Source organism: Phaseolus vulgaris, chromosome 10, assembly GCF_051622355.1.
Source record: "Phaseolus vulgaris cultivar YP4 chromosome 10, ASM5162235v1, whole genome shotgun sequence".
Lineage (NCBI taxonomy): Eukaryota > Viridiplantae > Streptophyta > Magnoliopsida > Fabales > Fabaceae > Phaseolus > Phaseolus vulgaris.
Genome location: NC_143507.1, coordinates 42,589,328 through 42,606,855, shown reverse-complemented (window position 1 = coordinate 42,606,855; position 17,528 = coordinate 42,589,328). Strand labels below are relative to the sequence as shown.

The 17,528-nt window shown below is 34.1% G+C and overlaps 2 protein-coding genes across 7 annotated transcripts; both read right to left on the bottom strand.

Annotated features, from left to right (window-relative positions):
- Positions 1-534: 534 nt before the first annotated feature.
- On the bottom strand, positions 535-2,324 carry ELF4-L4 (ELF4-like 4). 5 transcript variants are annotated; one of them, XM_090296738.1, is made up of 3 exons: positions 2,078-2,324; positions 1,472-1,521; positions 535-1,357 (listed from the first exon to the last, which is right to left on the bottom strand). In XM_090296738.1, the coding sequence occupies exon 3, from the start codon at positions 1,320-1,322 to the stop codon at positions 978-980; it is 345 nt and encodes a 114-aa protein (XP_090152864.1). In that variant the 5' UTR covers positions 1,323-1,357; positions 1,472-1,521; positions 2,078-2,324; the 3' UTR covers positions 535-977. The 5 variants fall into 5 exon arrangements, with proteins under 5 accessions (XP_090152864.1, XP_068478652.1, XP_068478650.1 ...); XM_068622551.2 differs by having other exon boundaries at positions 1,616-2,080; XM_068622549.2 differs by lacking the exon at positions 1,472-1,521 and having other exon boundaries at positions 2,078-2,217.
- A 6,547-nt stretch (positions 2,325-8,871) lies between these two features.
- Positions 8,872-16,803, bottom strand: LOC137819761 (P-loop containing nucleoside triphosphate hydrolases superfamily protein). 2 transcript variants are annotated; one of them, XM_068623741.2, is made up of 8 exons: positions 16,642-16,803; positions 14,093-15,639; positions 12,767-12,955; positions 12,353-12,448; positions 12,104-12,266; positions 11,864-11,993; positions 10,025-11,791; positions 8,872-9,912 (listed from the first exon to the last, which is right to left on the bottom strand). In XM_068623741.2, the coding sequence occupies exons 2-8, from the start codon at positions 15,519-15,521 to the stop codon at positions 9,487-9,489; spliced, it is 4,200 nt and encodes a 1,399-aa protein (XP_068479842.2). In that variant the 5' UTR covers positions 15,522-15,639; positions 16,642-16,803; the 3' UTR covers positions 8,872-9,486. The 2 variants fall into 2 exon arrangements, with proteins under 2 accessions (XP_068479842.2, XP_068479841.2); XM_068623740.2 differs by having other exon boundaries at positions 12,104-12,269; positions 16,642-16,801.
- Between the last annotated feature and the right edge of the window lie 725 nt (positions 16,804-17,528).

The following is a 17,528-nucleotide window of genomic DNA, read 5'->3' as shown; positions in this document are numbered from 1 at the left end:
TCTCATTTAATTGTCTTAGTATAGATTGTTATATTTACAAAAGAACCACAAGTCAAATATAGACCACAGTCTCAAAAGAACCATCATTATTTTCTATCATCAGTAACAATTTGCAGCAGTGATAGAATGCCACCTTTGCTTATTTTAGTATTCTTACCGCAACCATCATGTCGATTACATTATAAGTCCACCCAAAACCCAAAAAAGTGTTCATATCGAATAATTCCAATGATATTTCATGTGATTAGGAACAAAGAATAGTCGTGGTCGTGTTTGGTGAACAGAATCGAGTAAATCGTCTATGGTCGCTTTCTTTCAACACCACCAAACATCTCAAAACAAATAACGAAGAACAATATCTCAAAGTTGTTATTCATCGGTATTATTGAACATGCTCTTGTTTCCCCAGACATGATGAATCTGAGGAAAACAAATGAGCAAATCATTTTGAAGTGATAAAAGATCAGCATATAAAATCACTAGATTTTAATCCTTGCAGAGTGTTGGTTAAAGACCGCAATCATCAACATATGATGGCATTAATCAGGCAGTAAATTAGTAATTGGATCTCAGGCATCAAATATCCAATACAAAACCAAAAGGAGATCAACTAACAACAACTCACCAAATGATCAACATGCAGAACAAATGAATAACTATCCAAAATTTATCACTAAATATCAATATCAGTGAGATCTAAGAAGTTCAAGCTTGGAAACTTGACTAAATGGTCCATGAACATGCTTCATTTCACCAAGCTAACAGGGTTACACAAAATCACAATGGTATGGTCCTCAAATTGATGCTACTTTCATAGATCAGATGATTAACTAAATCTCTGGCCCTCTAAACATAAACCCAATATGGAAGACTTGGCACAAAAATAACCTGAGAGGATGTTACTCAGTTCTACCGAACAAATTCCTTCTAGAATCAGAATAAACTTGTTGATTGCAAGAAAGATCAAATTCAATCAATTAGCTGGATCTAATTCTCTTCTGGTTGACTTTTCCATCAGACTTTAAAGTCCCACTGGAGTCCCCTTCAGAAGAAGCTTCTCTGGACTTGGTAAAGGAGTTAGAAAGATCTGCATAGAGATCAACCACCCTTCTGATATTGCTATTCAGTTCTCTGATCAAACCCACATTTCTACTTAGATTATCAGGCATCTTGGACTCGTGGTTTTGGTTTATCTCATTGATCAGCAACCGGTTCTGATTCAAAATATCTTGAGCTTGCAATAAGCTCTTCTGAAATACCTGTAAAAGCCTGCTATCGACTTGAGTTGAATTCCCTAGCCCTCCAAATATATCACCGTCCATCTCAATTACACCAAGGATTCAGTTAACTAGTAATCCTGCAAAAAATAACAATAATAACAAACAACAAGAAGTGAATGAAAAGCCAAAACGAAAAACTCTGATCAATACATGAAGAAGAAAAAGAGACAAAAGTGTGTGAGAATTCTTACAAAATTAAAATACAAGAGACAATCAGATAGGAATAGGATGCTTAATCTACCTGATTGCAGACGAGAAAAGCAATTTAAAAAGTTGACCCAGTTGGAACAGGAATTTTGGGAAACACAATTATCAACAACACGCATACATTTTACCTATTCTTTCCTCTATCTCCTAAGCAAGCAAGGAAAAGGGAAGGAAGGGTTTGCATAAGATTCCACAGACCCATCAAAAGACATCATCAGGAAGAAATACTTTTCTCTCTCACTGCCCTAAAGCAAGGGACCCTTTTCCACAAGAAAGAACCTTTTCCTTTTACTGTTACCAATGAAATCAAGATGGTACAGAGGAGGACACAGTGACACACAACACAACACAAACAAACACCTAACCACCCTAGTAGTGGGAATCCCAAAAGCCAAGTCAATACCACAATAAGTCTTCCCCTTCCAATAAAATAACACCACCCCATATAAATATAAATATATATAATAGGTTTAGTTGCACAATTTAAATTAAATTAGATTAAACACAGCTGAAGGATGAATCGAACAGACCCATCAGACCCAGAAACGAAAAGATGGAAACTTTTGAAGAACCCAGAAACGTGATCTTACCTTGAGAAAGAGGAGCATCCCAGTTGTGGTAAGTGACGTGAAAAGGAGAGGTGGAATGTTTGGAATTTTGTTGGGGTTGAGAGGAAAAAGAGATATTTTGAGGGGAAAAAGAAAGAATGGAATATGTGGAGTGAAGAAAGACCCTGAAATGATGGAGAAAAAAACAAGGGGAAGAGATGATCGATGATATGATAGCGTTAAAATAAAAACCTCGTTTACATCAACAACAACCGCAGTGAGTGTGTGTTGTGGGCACAAACTGAACAGCGCAGCACTTAACGGGGACAGACAAGTTTGCTCTTGCAAGTTGCCCCACACTCAAGCCTTATGCCAACACCACACATGTAATGTGTAACATGCAACATGTCATTTACATAATTTTAGTGTAAGATCATTTTTAGTTTTTTTATTTTATTTTATTTTAAAATTTAATATTTTGTTAAGCTTAGTTTAAAAGTTTATTTGCATAGTAGTGTTATAATACCAAGATGTTAGCATGAAAGATGGTAAAATAATCCATCAATCCTTCACTCGTCCAATTCATTAATAAGTAAGTTTATCATCAAAAAATAAATAAAAAATAGATTTGATTAAATTATCATTTCAATTAATGATGGTTAATGATTTATTTATTATTTTTCAAAATTTAATGGATTCTCTTCTATATATTTAATTGATTGAAATCAATTCGACTTCTTTTTGTAATTAAATATTTCTTAAATTATTCTAATCAATTTATTGTAACAAAAATTATAGTTTATGCCACTTGCATTTTATCACCCCGAAAATGATGATAGGATAATGACAAAGTTAAAAAGCCTTATGTCCATTTCAAATATTAATGATAATAATAATGAAGATGTACCTAGATATAATAATAATAGTAATAATAATAATTTAATAATTAGAGATAAAGACTTGTAACACTATCATCAATTAATTAATAATAATAATAATAATAATAATGACAGTAATAATAAACGAGTAATAATAAACAATGATCAATATCTAAGTAAAAGTCTCTTCTTTTTAACTAAAAGCTAAATTCAACAGCAAAAACTGTTAGTTTTAAAAAAAATAATGAAATAGTGTTATTACAAATTGCATTAAAAATCATTTCAACTCATACGTTTTATTTTCAAAAATACACTTGTAAACTAAAACCTTGCTTGGGAAACAAAAATGAGAGTGAGTATAAAATTGTTTAGAAAGCAATGAAAAAAAGTTTAAAATTGAGATTAAATTAGAAGGTTTTAGAAAATATATTATAAAAAAGAGAGAGAGAGAGAGATATATTTATTAAGAGTCTTATTAAGATACCTAATTTAAAATGTAAAAAAGAAATTGATTGACTTAAATAATTTTGAGATTATATAATTCAAAAATTTCCCAAACCACTCAATCTAAAGTTTTCCTCATAAAACTTCGTGGAAAAATATTTTTAATATTTTTCACCTTCCATAAAAGTGTAAAAAGAAACTATGAGAACAGAAAGAAAAAAATTCATACTTTAAATATTTATATGTTTATATGTTTTTTAAAGTATAATTATTACTTATTATTAATAACGAAAAAATATGAAATACTTTACTATATTTTTTTAAGATAGCAAATATTTTACTTTTTATTTAAAAAAAAAAACATGGTCTGAGAATATCAATTAATATAACTATTATTGTCTTCTCTCTTCTTAATCAAACGTAACATTTAAATATAATTGAATAAAACAGTCCTAAGTAACCTAATCTACAATATTGCGTACCAATGAGCACACTATTTAAAACAAAAAGAGTAAAAAAACACTCAACATAAAAAAATAGGACATGTTTGAAAGTAATTAAGGTTTTGGGAAGGGAAAGAAAGACATGGTATTTTGAATTAAGAGAGCCATACAATGTTCTTAAAAGATAAACAAAATATTATTACAACATTAAATTCATGATATTTTATCATTTTATTTATTTCATTTAAAAAATAAATAATAGTAATATATATATTTGTTTCTCCAAATTTTTTCTTGTAGGGCGTATTTAATCAAAGTAATAGCCACAAGCATAGTTGAAAGGTGGTTGGAATTCTTTTAAGTCCTCCCTTCTAGTTTTTTATTTCTTTAGATACTTTATTGATTCACATAGATCCTTGAAGAAATGCTATATTGAAACATTTCCTCAACTAATAGACTATGTTTGTAAATAGCAACAAGTTATTAGAAATTCATCTAAAAAACCAATAATTTGTTGTGGTTAATTTTTTAATATCCACATTGTTAAATTCATTCTCATTAAACTTTATTCATTTATATAATGTTAGAGTAGTGTTTTTTTTTATAGAAATGTTACTTAATTAACATTAGTTTGCTAGAAATGTTTGTTAATTCCATTAAGCTCTATAAATAAAGCATACTCACTCTCTCATTATTATATTTTCAGCATGAATTAATGTGAGATTTTTTAAAGATATCCCAATCATTTTGCAAAAAGTGACTATGTATGAGCATAACTCTCAAAATCAACAATGACCAATAGAACCTATGTTTATAATAAACAAAAAAAGACCATCTCTTATTATTCTTTTCCATTCAACCAATAACAATGTAATTGTTTTATGGGAACCAATTTCTTCATTTTTTTAATGATGTTTGCTTCACCAAGTTGAGGTCAAATAATTTTTTATAAGGTAGGAGAGATTTTTCATGAAAAGAGTATTGATTTGATTGTAAAAGAAGAGAAGAAAGAGATTAAAGTTGTTGTAGTTGTTGAAGATCCTAGTTCAAGAAGTTATTTCTTTGCCATATGTAAGCACCTCTCACACTCATTGTGGCATAGCATTTATATTGGTCACCATCAAACAAACCCCATTTTATGAATATTAGGTTAGGCTTCACTAGCCAAAGTGAACCTCGTCTGTTTAGAGCCACATTATTATTTTTTAATTTTTTGTCTTTTCAAAGATATTTATTAACTTCAATGTGATACCCGTGCAATGCACGAGAATTTTTTTAAAATATGATATTTGCATATTATATATATATATATATATATATATATATTACATTAAATTTGTTTTTCTCACCTGTAATATATTAAATTATAATATTAGTTATACAATCATTTATAAGTTAAAATTAAATGAATTAAGAATGATGGTAAAGTTTATCATAATTATAAATCAAAATTAAATGAATTAAATCATTTATAAGTTAAAATTAAATGAATTAAGAATGATGGTAAAGTTTATCATAATTATAAATCAAAATTAAATCAATTATTACTAAATAATCTAAAAATAGATAATTGACCAAAAGCAAAAGTATTATTATAACCAAAATTATTGATCAATTCAAGATGATGATGGTTGGAGAATATCAGATTTTCATGAAGATTTAAATTATTATTAAATTTGTTTTTCTCACCTGTAACGTTAGAAAATTAATTAATTAAATATATTAAATATGAAAATAATAAAATATTACTCTACATAACAAAATGAACTCTTTAGATGAAGTTAAATTGATCTTCATATATTAGAACAAACACATGAGAAATAACAATTTTTTTCATTAAAGAATGTTCATACGGGATATATATGGCTGTAACAATATGTTACAAACATCTTCAAATATTTCTTTCTAAATCACATTAGAAGATGAATTACTTGTATTTCCATTATCATCCAAAATCAAGATTTTCAACCATTTCTTTGATTTCACTCTAGAAACCGCAACATATAATTGTCCGTGTGTAAATACTAAACGTGATAGATATAGGTCAATTAAGCGTTTGACCTTGGATTTTATTTATTGTCATATCAAAGCACAAAAATATTGGAAATTGTCTTATCTAAAACTTAAAAGGCAGGCCTAATTCAGAAGGAGTCAAGTTCATTTTAGGAATAAATATTTTATCACCAATATTTTTTTCAGTAATAACTTTGGCACCAATAACATTCTTCCCTAAGTCAATTACTTGTAATCTTGTTCCATTGCAAAGTCCATTGACTTTATCAATATTCTTTAGAAGCATTACCGGAACTCCAACTTTTAATTTAAGACAATGATAGGAATTCCCAACATTTGATATCATTAAAAAATTCTACTGTAAACCACTCAACTTGAGCATTTTCTTATTCTTCATATTCGCAAGATTTGTCTGAACTTAAATAAGTAACTTCTTCTCGAGGGATTAATGATAAGATAAATTGATTTACTTGTTCCACACATTCTGTGGTAGGATACACTATTGCACCCTCATAAAAAAAAAATCTATCAGAGGTCAGATTCTGCATGTAGCCTGGACAAACAAATTCAACCAATTGCAATAAAGGTTGTTCAACATGTTCAATTAAAAAGTCTTTTGGTATTTGAATAGTTGCTTCTCCAACCTCATTTAAGTCCATATCTTCATCTCCAATATGAAGGATCCAATCAGCGAACTCTTTTATTTCTATTATAGTTTGCATTGATTTTTCAATGCTTAATCTTATATTCTTTGTAAGTTTCAAGACTTTACAATGTTTTCATAACTTAGAGTAATTTATTGTTGTCTTCACAATGTCATATCTTAATCATTTTTTACAATAGGAAATATCTACCTAAAATCTCCTCCCAATACAATGACTTTACCACCAAAAGGTTTATGAGAGTTTTCTTCACTTTTAGCCCTCATGAGGTCCCTTAAAGTTGTTTTTTCTGCAAGAAGTAACAAATAAGTTATACTGCTAGAAGCTACATTCAACCTAATCAACCCTTTTGATCTAATAGGGTAGACAAAGTTTTGAAATTTTATTTATGTATGACATAAAATAAGTTAGGATTTGTGTTTATTTAGTAGGACTTTTGGATATTTTAGAAATTGTATTTATTTCAAATTTTCACTTAAGTAGGATATTAAATTATTTAGAATTATTATTTAGTAATATTTTGAATAATTTAAGAATTTAATGTAATTCAAAAAAATTAATTGAGTAAAATATTAAATCATTTAGATTTTGTATTTATTTAGAATTTTGAAAATTTTAGAAATATTTAGGCTTCGCTGGCGAAAGTGAACCTCGTCTGTTTAGAGCCACATTATTATTTTTTTAATTTTTTGTCTTTTCAAAGATATTTATTAACTTCAATGTGATATATGAAAAAGGCATTACACAGTTTTCAGTTTATCTATTTTGGTTGAATCAATATCATTGATGTTCTTTTATAGAAGTCAAATTCTCTATTTTAGGTTGTATAATATTTGTTCTCACTAAATTAGAATCACACATACCTTTACAGAACATTCAACATGTTGAATGTCCACATAAGGTTTGGGTTCAACAGTGTCCATTTCAAAAGAAATCTCTCAACATATGTGAACAGAGGAATTTTAATCAGATGCATATATACCACAGAAATGGGATCATAAAATGGAAGTAGTCAACACCCGAATGAGGATTCTGATTCATTCAAGATCTTAGATCACTGCCATGAAATTTGGAAGTACCTCCATGCCATGATTTTCTCAGTTGCTGATCATTCTGTTTGATTTTTAAATTTAGATTCTGCACGTGAGGAATACGGAATAAAAAATATGTAATCAGGGGATCTTATAAATGACAAATCAACAAATTATTTTTTATAGGGAAAATTCACAACAATATCTCTAATTATATTTAAGCTAAACTGTATAAGATTCTCAATCATGCTGCTAATTTACTGAGATCTCGATCTAATTCACGTGCAATACAATACAATGTATGCAATTCACTTCAGCATATTAAGAACTTGGTTGGTTTGAAACTGATTTTTTTATTTTAAAAATAAGTATGAAAAAAAATAGATATTATTTGGATAAGAATGCAAACAACAGAACTTAGTCCACAATAGCAACCAAAAAGTAGTGTGTATTATTATGCAGCCAACCTAATGAGATAGAGAGAGAAGCATTAATATTATATTTGACACCATAGCATGCTTCAAAATCTAACGTTAAAATTCAGAAGTAGGAAGATGAAGGAGCCTATAAAATTTATAGGTTTGTGACATTGGAGTTGAAGATGGTGCACGCGCCGTGCCATGTGCCGTCACCTCGTTAACAAATAATAAGGTAGCCGCCAGATAAGGTCACTCCAAACACGTGCCCCTTGTCCATATTGTACCACCAATATTTCTGTATTTCATTTACATTTTCTATCTGCTAATCTACTTAATTTATTGTATACATATACTGTAGAAATGAGGGAAAATACTAAATATTACTGCCATTGATACCTTCTATTTTATATCCTGACTACAAAATATAATGTATGGGTAATGGGTAATAATAATAATATAAATGTTTATTAATGTTTGTATTCAGAAACAACTAACCAATGTGTATTTACCAAGCTTCTTTAATGCGAAATTCAGTCAAGTCAACCTGGATCTGCCCAATGTCATGTCCTGCAAATAGGGAACCCATGATATAGATGATTAAAAATTTATGCCACTTCAACTAGGAATTTTCTTTCATTTACCTTACCAACATTGACTAAATTGCATCAAATGTTTACCAGCCAAGTAATAAGCAACTGCTTCTGAGTTGTCCCAAATGCTACTGGCGCAGGTCTTGCTACTATCAATTTGCAATTTTTTCCTTTCATCGGTTCAGCCCTTTTCTTCCAAGGAAAATCCATCATTAAGTGCTCCTTTGATTCAGATATAGTTATTTAGAAAAGTCAGACATTATCAGCATGTCAAGAGCACCCCATCAGCATAAATACAGTATACAAACGCTGATGTTGGTATGATGTAACTCATGTAACTTTCTCAAGACAGAAGATTTCAACAAAATAAATTAATTAATAAATAAATTATAGAAGTTTTCATACAAGCAGATTTCAGTGTATAGGAAAGTAACATAAGAACATGGGTAACCCCTATATTTCCTTTCTTCTCCTTTGGAAGTGAAACACTTGAGTTTGTCATGAAATGATGAAACACAAACAATTTGCTAAAAAAATGTTGTGAACCCATCTATGTACAAAGTCAGTAGTTGACAGCAAACTGCCTCCTTAGATCCCTAAAATCATGTTTTTTCCTGTCGTTCTGATACAAAATTGAGTATTCCCCCCGCTTTCCAGCGGGTTGTCTCCAATCCATTCACTCCATATAAATAAGGGTTGGCAAATCTCTGCAGTCTTCAACCCACAAATCCCATCCCAGCTATGTGCCCAAATTTGTCAGAACCAACACAAGCATCTGTCCAACACATCCATCCATTGCATGCACCTCCCTCTTCCAAGGCTGAGAATCTTGTGGCTCATACAGCTTTGCCGAAAGCCCCGATATCACGGCCGAGACAAGCTTTTGACTCTGGGAGATCACAGTTTGAGGAAATCAAACAATCCACAAATCTCCGCGTGATGCAGAAGAAGAATCTGCAGATAAGGAATGGTTATACGTCTCTCTTTCCCATGGGTCCAGATGAGTTCTGTTTCTTCTGTATACCATACTGCCAAGAATCTCTGGATTTGTCACCCCCGTGATCAAAATCATCGAAGGAATTCTCCATTGAAAACCGTGATTGGCGATGGTTCCCGTTTCTAGAGCCAATTGGAGCACCCATATTCTCGTCATCTTCAGATGGTGCTCCCGACCTGGACTCCATATGCATATCCATTGATCTATATCTTGGTCCAGCCGATCTCATGCCCCTCATATTTGAAGAAGGCTTGGGCAATGATGTGTAAACAGGTCCCTTGGACACCAGGAAGTCTTTAGGAAGAGAGTCCATGTCCATATAGCATTTTCGAGATTTTGCATCATTAATCAATGCAGCCCAATCTTCAGATTGCACCAGAGCATTCGCATTTCCCATGACCTGTCAATGGTAACAAACTATCAATAATATTATCAATTAAAACATGTTTTTTCTAATTAATAAATACACAAATTTATCACTGAAGAAGAATGCATTAGAATGGTATCCATACCCAGAGGGCCCTTCTTGCACGTGTAAGGGCAACATTCATCCGCCGAATATCTGCAACAAAGCCAACACCATGACTAGATGCACGCACACAAGACATTATAATGACATCCCGTTCTTGACCTTGGAAGGCATCTACGGTATTGATATATAGATCTTTCCCTTCTTCTGAATTTAACACTTCGTCAAACTCACGCTGGAGGCATTTCAACTGCAGCTTATAAGGAGTAATTATGCCAACAGTAATTTTTCCTACACCCAAAGACTTGACCGTTTTCTGAACATGCTCATACAATCTGAGACAAAATTGTGCTTCATGTATGTTTTGATAAGAGACTGATCCACCTCTGTGAGATTCGCGCCCATGTCTGATATCATAGAATATATAAGGTTTAAGTAAAGGGTCCTTGTAGTATGGCTCGTCAGGCAGTTTAACGACACTTTCACTATCAGTAAGGCGCCCCTGATAGAAGTACCTAGAAGGGAAATCCCGAATATGAGGGTGCATTCTGTACTGCACAGACAACAACATTGTCGGGCAACCTGCTTGTTGGAACCTTTCGAAAAGACTCCTACTGTACATCAATGTTCCAGCAGCCTTGCTTATAACTGTAGCGGGAAGCTGTTGAGGATCTCCAACAAGGACACAACGAGCTGCACCAAGAGAGAGGGGAGGCAGAATTGCCACCTCACTGGCTTGGGCTGCCTCATCAATGACCACCATATCAAAACCATGGGAAAGGCGAGAAAACAACTTACGGCCACTGCTAGAAACTGTAGTGAAAACAATCTCTGCTTCATTTGCAAAACTGGCCTCCAAACTAGCACGGGCCTCTTCCAAATTAAATCCACTACCAGGTCGAAACCTACTTTCAAGAAGGGCTAGGCGAGACATCTCAACCAGAACCTTGTCCCGATTTTCAACAACTGCAGCAAGGTTCTGCAGCAAAGCATCTCGATTCTGATCTCGGGCCATGAGAAGGTCAGGATCAACACCAACAGACCCTTGGGAACGAACAGCAGCAGCAGCTGCATTAAGTTCTCTATGAAGACAATGCAACTGCTGAGTCAACTGCGCCTCGCGATTCTTTAACTGGTGCATCCATCCCATAATTTCTTCTCGACTCTTGATTAAAAGCTGTTCAGTTCTGCGCTCGACAGAAACTGCTTGGGCAGCACGTGTCTGAGAATCAACCCCAACTCGAGCTACATCAGGTCGATAAACTTTCATCTCCCCATCAATAAATCCACGATCAAGAACACGGGCAAGAAGCTCATCAGTGGCAGCATTAGACGGAGCACAGACTAACATTCTAGGTTTTGGGACCAGTTTAGGTAAGGTTCGCAAGAGATTCTGGTCCATGTTTTGAAGAACTTCATCAATAGATCCAGTGGGGATATGATCAGAATTAATCTCATTGACTTGCTTGTAGCTCTCAGGGGCTACATGCTTTAGCAAAGAGGTGTAGTAGTGCTGATACTGAACAAGGTGAATGACATTCAACATTCCCCACACTGTATGTGTTTTTCCTGTTCCTGGAGGTCCTTGAACGAGGGTAAATGGCCAAGGTTCTTGCCTTTTTGTTGATCCACTACTTGTGCCAGCAGCTGTATGCGTAGCTGCCCATTGGATTGCTGCTAACTGGGGTTCATTGAAGGTCCTACGCAGATACTCAACAAAGTTCTGAGTGAAGCATTCAGGCATGGCAGGGGTCTGTTGCTCATATTTAGGGAAGTGTTCAGGACTAGGCTGAAGGATTGCAGTTTGCATCTGAAAAGTAAAAGTAGTTAGAATTGAAATCCCGCAACACTACTTTACATCAGAATAATTTTCAGCATATACCTGCAAATTTAATCGACGAAATGCATGTAGGGCAACATACTCCCTTTGTGTGGTAGCAAGAGAACCGAGAACAGTGAGGTACCAGATGCTTCCACTTAGAAGCTTTCTTATGATATGATCATCATCAACCCTACAGGAAAGACCAATTATATTTGCGATGAATATTGGAACCAAAAAAGTACATAGCAACACATTCATTATAAAGAAAACTCAATTGGGAAAATTCTAACAAACACTTGCCTGCTGGGATCATAAGAGTCTCCAACATAGTAATGAAGAATTGCACCAGGAGGATCACGGGTATCAATAGGTATGTGACGCCTAACTGTACCAACCACTCGTCCAGTGACTTCTGATTCCCCGTCATCCTGAGCTACAGATGAACTGTTCTGCTTGGATCTAACTGCTAGCATAATGAAACTATTAACCCAACTGAACACAAAAAAAAAATAGAACTGACTATACTGTACTAGATATTTGACAACAAACCTGATCCAGGCCTGGGGGATGAAAGAATTGCAACATCGCCCTCCTTAAATGACCATTTGAACTCATGTACTGGAAGAACTTTAACATCATACCATCCTAAACAGAGATTCAAATAAATTAAACCCACAGATTAAAAAAACAAAAGCAATAAGAAGCAGGAAAGTAAGGGACTACATATTTGTTTGTTGAAGTTACAGAGATAAAGCATGAAACACGGTTTGTAAGGATACAAACATATTTACAAGCAGGAAAAGAGAAAATTAAATTCCATGAACTTAGGAGACAGTTTCCATTATACAGATGGAGTGTTTAAAATAATGCAGCATGTATCAGTTTACAGCAGTGAAACTGCTGAGCAAAAGATGTAAAATATATATCTAACACAAAACAAGCACTGAAAGTTACAAGATGTACCTCTTTCCCTTGACTCATTCGCCTTCACACGCACCATAATATGAGTATCCCTTGACACTGTTTCAGTTGATTCTTCCCAAGTACTATAAAGTTGAGCACGGCATTCCTCAAAAAGCAAAGGCTCAAATACTCTAACATACTCTTCCACTGATTCAAACCGTCCAGGAACACACTGAAGCTCAGTCTCCTCTGAATCACAGGATCTTAAATTAGTTACCAACAAATAAATAAACAATAATTTCAAAAGGAACCAAAGGATATATCTGTATTGATGATACAGAGACAAATGAAGAATGAAGATCAATTCATTTACTAGAAGCAAATGCGTTCAAGCTTAAATCAAAAAGCACATACTACAAGATAAAGCCTTAACCTACAAATAATAGGAAACATCTACATGAAACAATGATTGATACATGTTTTTTCATTTGTTTGCTCATCTGATCACAATAATTCACGTATGAGAAAATTGTCTACAAGTTTTATTACATAAAGAATAACAGAAGGTGAAAATAAAATGTTAGATTATTTAAGCTACAGTCAAATTGTTCAGTGGTACTGCCATACTTCCATCCACAATAGCCAAAGATCCTAATATCGATGAAATGACATTCTAATAAACAACCTTGTATTTGAATGGAAAGATAACAATTTCTAATTAAGAACATGTGAGGAATCCTTCTCTACAGTATGTATATTTTGTAGGATAACACTAACAATCTAACAGTTGACCAACTTTGCTTTGAAAATGGTCAAATAACTGTCATTATCCTTTTAAAGAATCTAAAACTATGGGTGACAAAATTGAGACAACATGAATATTTTGCATTTAGAAAAACCATTCATAAAATCCAAATCACAGAAAACAAAACAAAACAATCCAACATATTGGATAAAATCAGCAATTAGAGTAGAGAAAATAGAACAATAGTGCAGATAATAGTCAAAATACTGAATTGAAGTAAAGCTCCAAGTTTCCCTTCCACCGGTTATCTTTCAATCTCTCTCAAGAAACAAGACAACTTGAGAACCATAACACAAAAGAGGCATATGATGGCAACTGGATTACATAAAGAATTCATGTAAACCAGAGGAAGCTATCAAATCAATATCAAATTTCATTCCAAAAACAACTGTCATCACCTTTGCATGTCTCTCCAGTGTTATGAATCTCACAGTGTGATAACTGGAGGAAGGGAGCAACAAGTTGAAGAATCAGAAACCACTCGAGTGCAAAGAATCAAGTGAATCAAATCCAAAGAAACCATAAAGCTTAGCAATAATAGTATATATCTGCACTATGGTAATAATACAATTACTTGATACCTGGGTGATGCCAAAACTTTTCACTGGTCACCTCCCGTATAAGGCGCTCAACAGAGGTGTCCTGGGACTGGCTGCTGATAGGAGCCTGCTTCTTGATAGAAAGATGTTTCTTGTTTCCTAATTTAACATCATTAGAACTTTGACTACTCAGTCCCAACTTCCTATTAGAATGGAGTGCGTTCTTCTGCTGCCTCGAATCTGTCAATTGTTTCCATGAACCCTGTCTTGGAATTGGTGGCAAATTGGCCTCTGCAGAAGGTTCTGCCTCACTGTTTAACCTCCTGGATCTAACAAGTGGTCCAGAAGTATCGCCATTACAATCAGAAGATTTAGGTTCTTGTGCTTCAGCATGGTTGCCACCTTCACCAGAAGATGTATCAGTGAGCTTCTGATCCTTAGCTATTCCAACACGCTCAACTTGTGCGGGAATAGTGCGGACTTCCTTTATTGTTCGACTAACAACAGATGATGATGAGAAAGTTTGCCTTCTAGGGGTTGAGGTTTTAATAGGACCTGCTTGCTTAACATCTTCTAAGTTAAGAAACATTGTCTGTCTATTTCGTTTCTTTCCCAACATTTCCTCTTTACGTTGGTCAATCTTCCTCTTACCTGGATTATTTGCACACCTAAGTGCATGACTTGCTTCAATACCTTTCACTTCTTTTTGCTTGGGAACTAAAGTGGGTTCCTCCAGTGCATCACTAGAGGTTTCACTTTTTATATTGCTTTCTGAATTTGGAATACTATTGTTTTTCTGCTCACTCGAATTTGATTCTAGACCTATAGAAGCATGACTACCCCTTTCATCATTTATACTATCAGAACTCTTAATATTTCTAGGTTTACTGTCAGACGCAACCACAACACTCACATCCACCATTCCAGATGTTGCTAGCTCTTCTGAAGCTTGACCTCGTTGTGGCAAATTATTACCTATATTTGCATTAGCATTATTACCCCCATTTGCATTAGGATTATTACCTCCATTTGCATTAGGATTATTACCTCCATTTGCATTAGCAAAAACGTCCTCATCAGACCATTCCCCTTCTTCCCTCTCAGTAGATTGGGCATTTGTTGAACTTAGTATCCGTGAATCCATAACTTTCACATCTTCATCTTTACTTGACTTGGAGGAAACCTTTGTGTCCTGATCTCCTACTCTCTTCAATTCAGCATCTGATTCAGGCACACCAGTGGATTTAGGCCGAACAAAAGGTTGAAATCCAGAGACAGATGAGGCATGTGAAAAAGCATGATTATTTATTATTCCTTGGGCAGCAGTTGATGTTGGAAATAAATCAGAAGCATGGGGATTTGTCGATGGGTGTGTCTTTTGGGGCTGGATGCAGACAATACCATCTCTATCATCATTATCCTCTGCAGGCGGTTCATTGAGATCAAATAATGGCCTTCCTCGAGAGCCCATCTCATATGCATAAGGATACAAACTAGACTCAGAATAAATTGTTGAACAGAAAGGATGCCTTTATTTTTTTTAAGAGACAATATCCATGACATGCCCACAATGAGGACAGACAGTGCACCTGCAAATCGAAAGGTACAAACTGTAAGACTCGAGGTATGAATTATACTACCTCAAAGTGTCAGGTAACAAGCAGCAACATGGGAGTTTACACAACAAGTAAAAGCACATACAACCTGGATGCAATATAACCGAAGATAATCACAATAATCTATGTCTGACAACTACCCCAAACCCAAACAGACAATTATACAAACAGACAGAAGGAAATCTACAATTTATCAATTTTTGTAGCTAGTGACGACTTGTGTACAAGTATAGGTTGATCACTGTGCATATAATTGATGATGAAAATTAAACAAACAAAAGATCCACATAGAACAACAGAGTCAGATATCCCCAATAGCAAATCAAAACCTAACACCACAAACAACTTAAAAACAAAACTTAGCAGTAAGAACACCCCAAAAGCCAATCTTCAAGAAACCATCCAATGCCCACCAATCCACCTATCAACAGAACTCCTTTCGAGAATCAGATGACAAGGGTCAAATTAGACCCAGCCCAGCAAAATACAAGCAGAAGAAACAGTCCTGAACTCACACCACCCCAGATCAAATGACCACTAATTTGTCGTCCCAAAACCTAAATCAAAACACTTAACGTGGAACCACAAAACTCCATCCACCGAGTGACCTAATCATCATATCTAGGGTTTCAATAACCAAAACCAAGTGAGTACCTTAACCAACGTCCCCATCCACCAAGATTCCAAATTCCCAAACACCCCTTAACCAAGATCTTATCCTCACAGACACCCCACGTTCAGAGATCAAACCAGTTGTCCTCCATTCTCCCAATCACAAACCATCAAACCAAATAATGCACAAATCAAAATAAACAGTCAACCCTGATTTCCTCATTCACTATCATAATCTTTTACTGATTCTTTACCCTCCCAGATTTCCACTACTGAAATTATCAACAACCCACACCACCCCAATTTTTTAAATATTAAAAAATAGAAAATTAAATTAATTAGTCCTGGAGAGAGAGAATTTACCTCTTCTCACTCCGCACAGAAGGGGGCGATTTATAGAGAGAGAAAGAGAAAGAGAGGAACCGATGTAGAGAGAGAAAGATAGAAGAGGGTCGCTCTATAGGTGCAATTTAGAGAGAGAGAGTATAGAAAGAGAAAGACAAAGAGAATGCAATTTGATGAGGGAAAGAGAGGGTCTGGTGACGGGCTTTTATAGGAAAACATGGATCGCATCTCGCCGCCGGAGTTTCCACCGGCCACCGTTAAGTAATTTCCGTCTAAGGATATTTTCGTCATTTTAATTTTTTTTAAAAGGTGACAAAAACGTAAACTTGTTGCCTACTGGGGGTAACTCCGTATTTTCCTCTTTAATAGCGAGTATAAAGCATAGATATACCTAAGCGTGACCAAACGAAACGGATTCAAATTCACAACCACGGCTCTGGACGGCGGCGAGTGGAACCCACGCGAAACGGAACGCGTGGGAAATTATGGTCCGTTAGTTTTTCCAATTAATTTATTAAGAGCAATTAAAATCCTAATTTCTCTCCGTACTTTTCCGGTGACACCTTCGTATGTCTCTTCGCGTAATACAGATCCCTTCGTATATTTTTTGTCATACTTTTTTTTAAAGAAAAATATAAAAAGGGAAATTCATTAAAACATTTTCTTTTCTATAATTTGATGTTCTCACTTTAAATGGTCCATCATATATAAACAAATGTTTTTTAGAAAATTAAATAATTTTTTATTAATTTATACTTTTAATATATTTCCTTTTTCTACAGTATAATAGGATAAGATTCAGAAAGCTTATGTATAGGCACAAGTTATTTTGAGATTTTTTTTTCTTTTACAGAATATTGATATATTCATTAATGATCCTTATTACATTAAGTATTCCACTTATT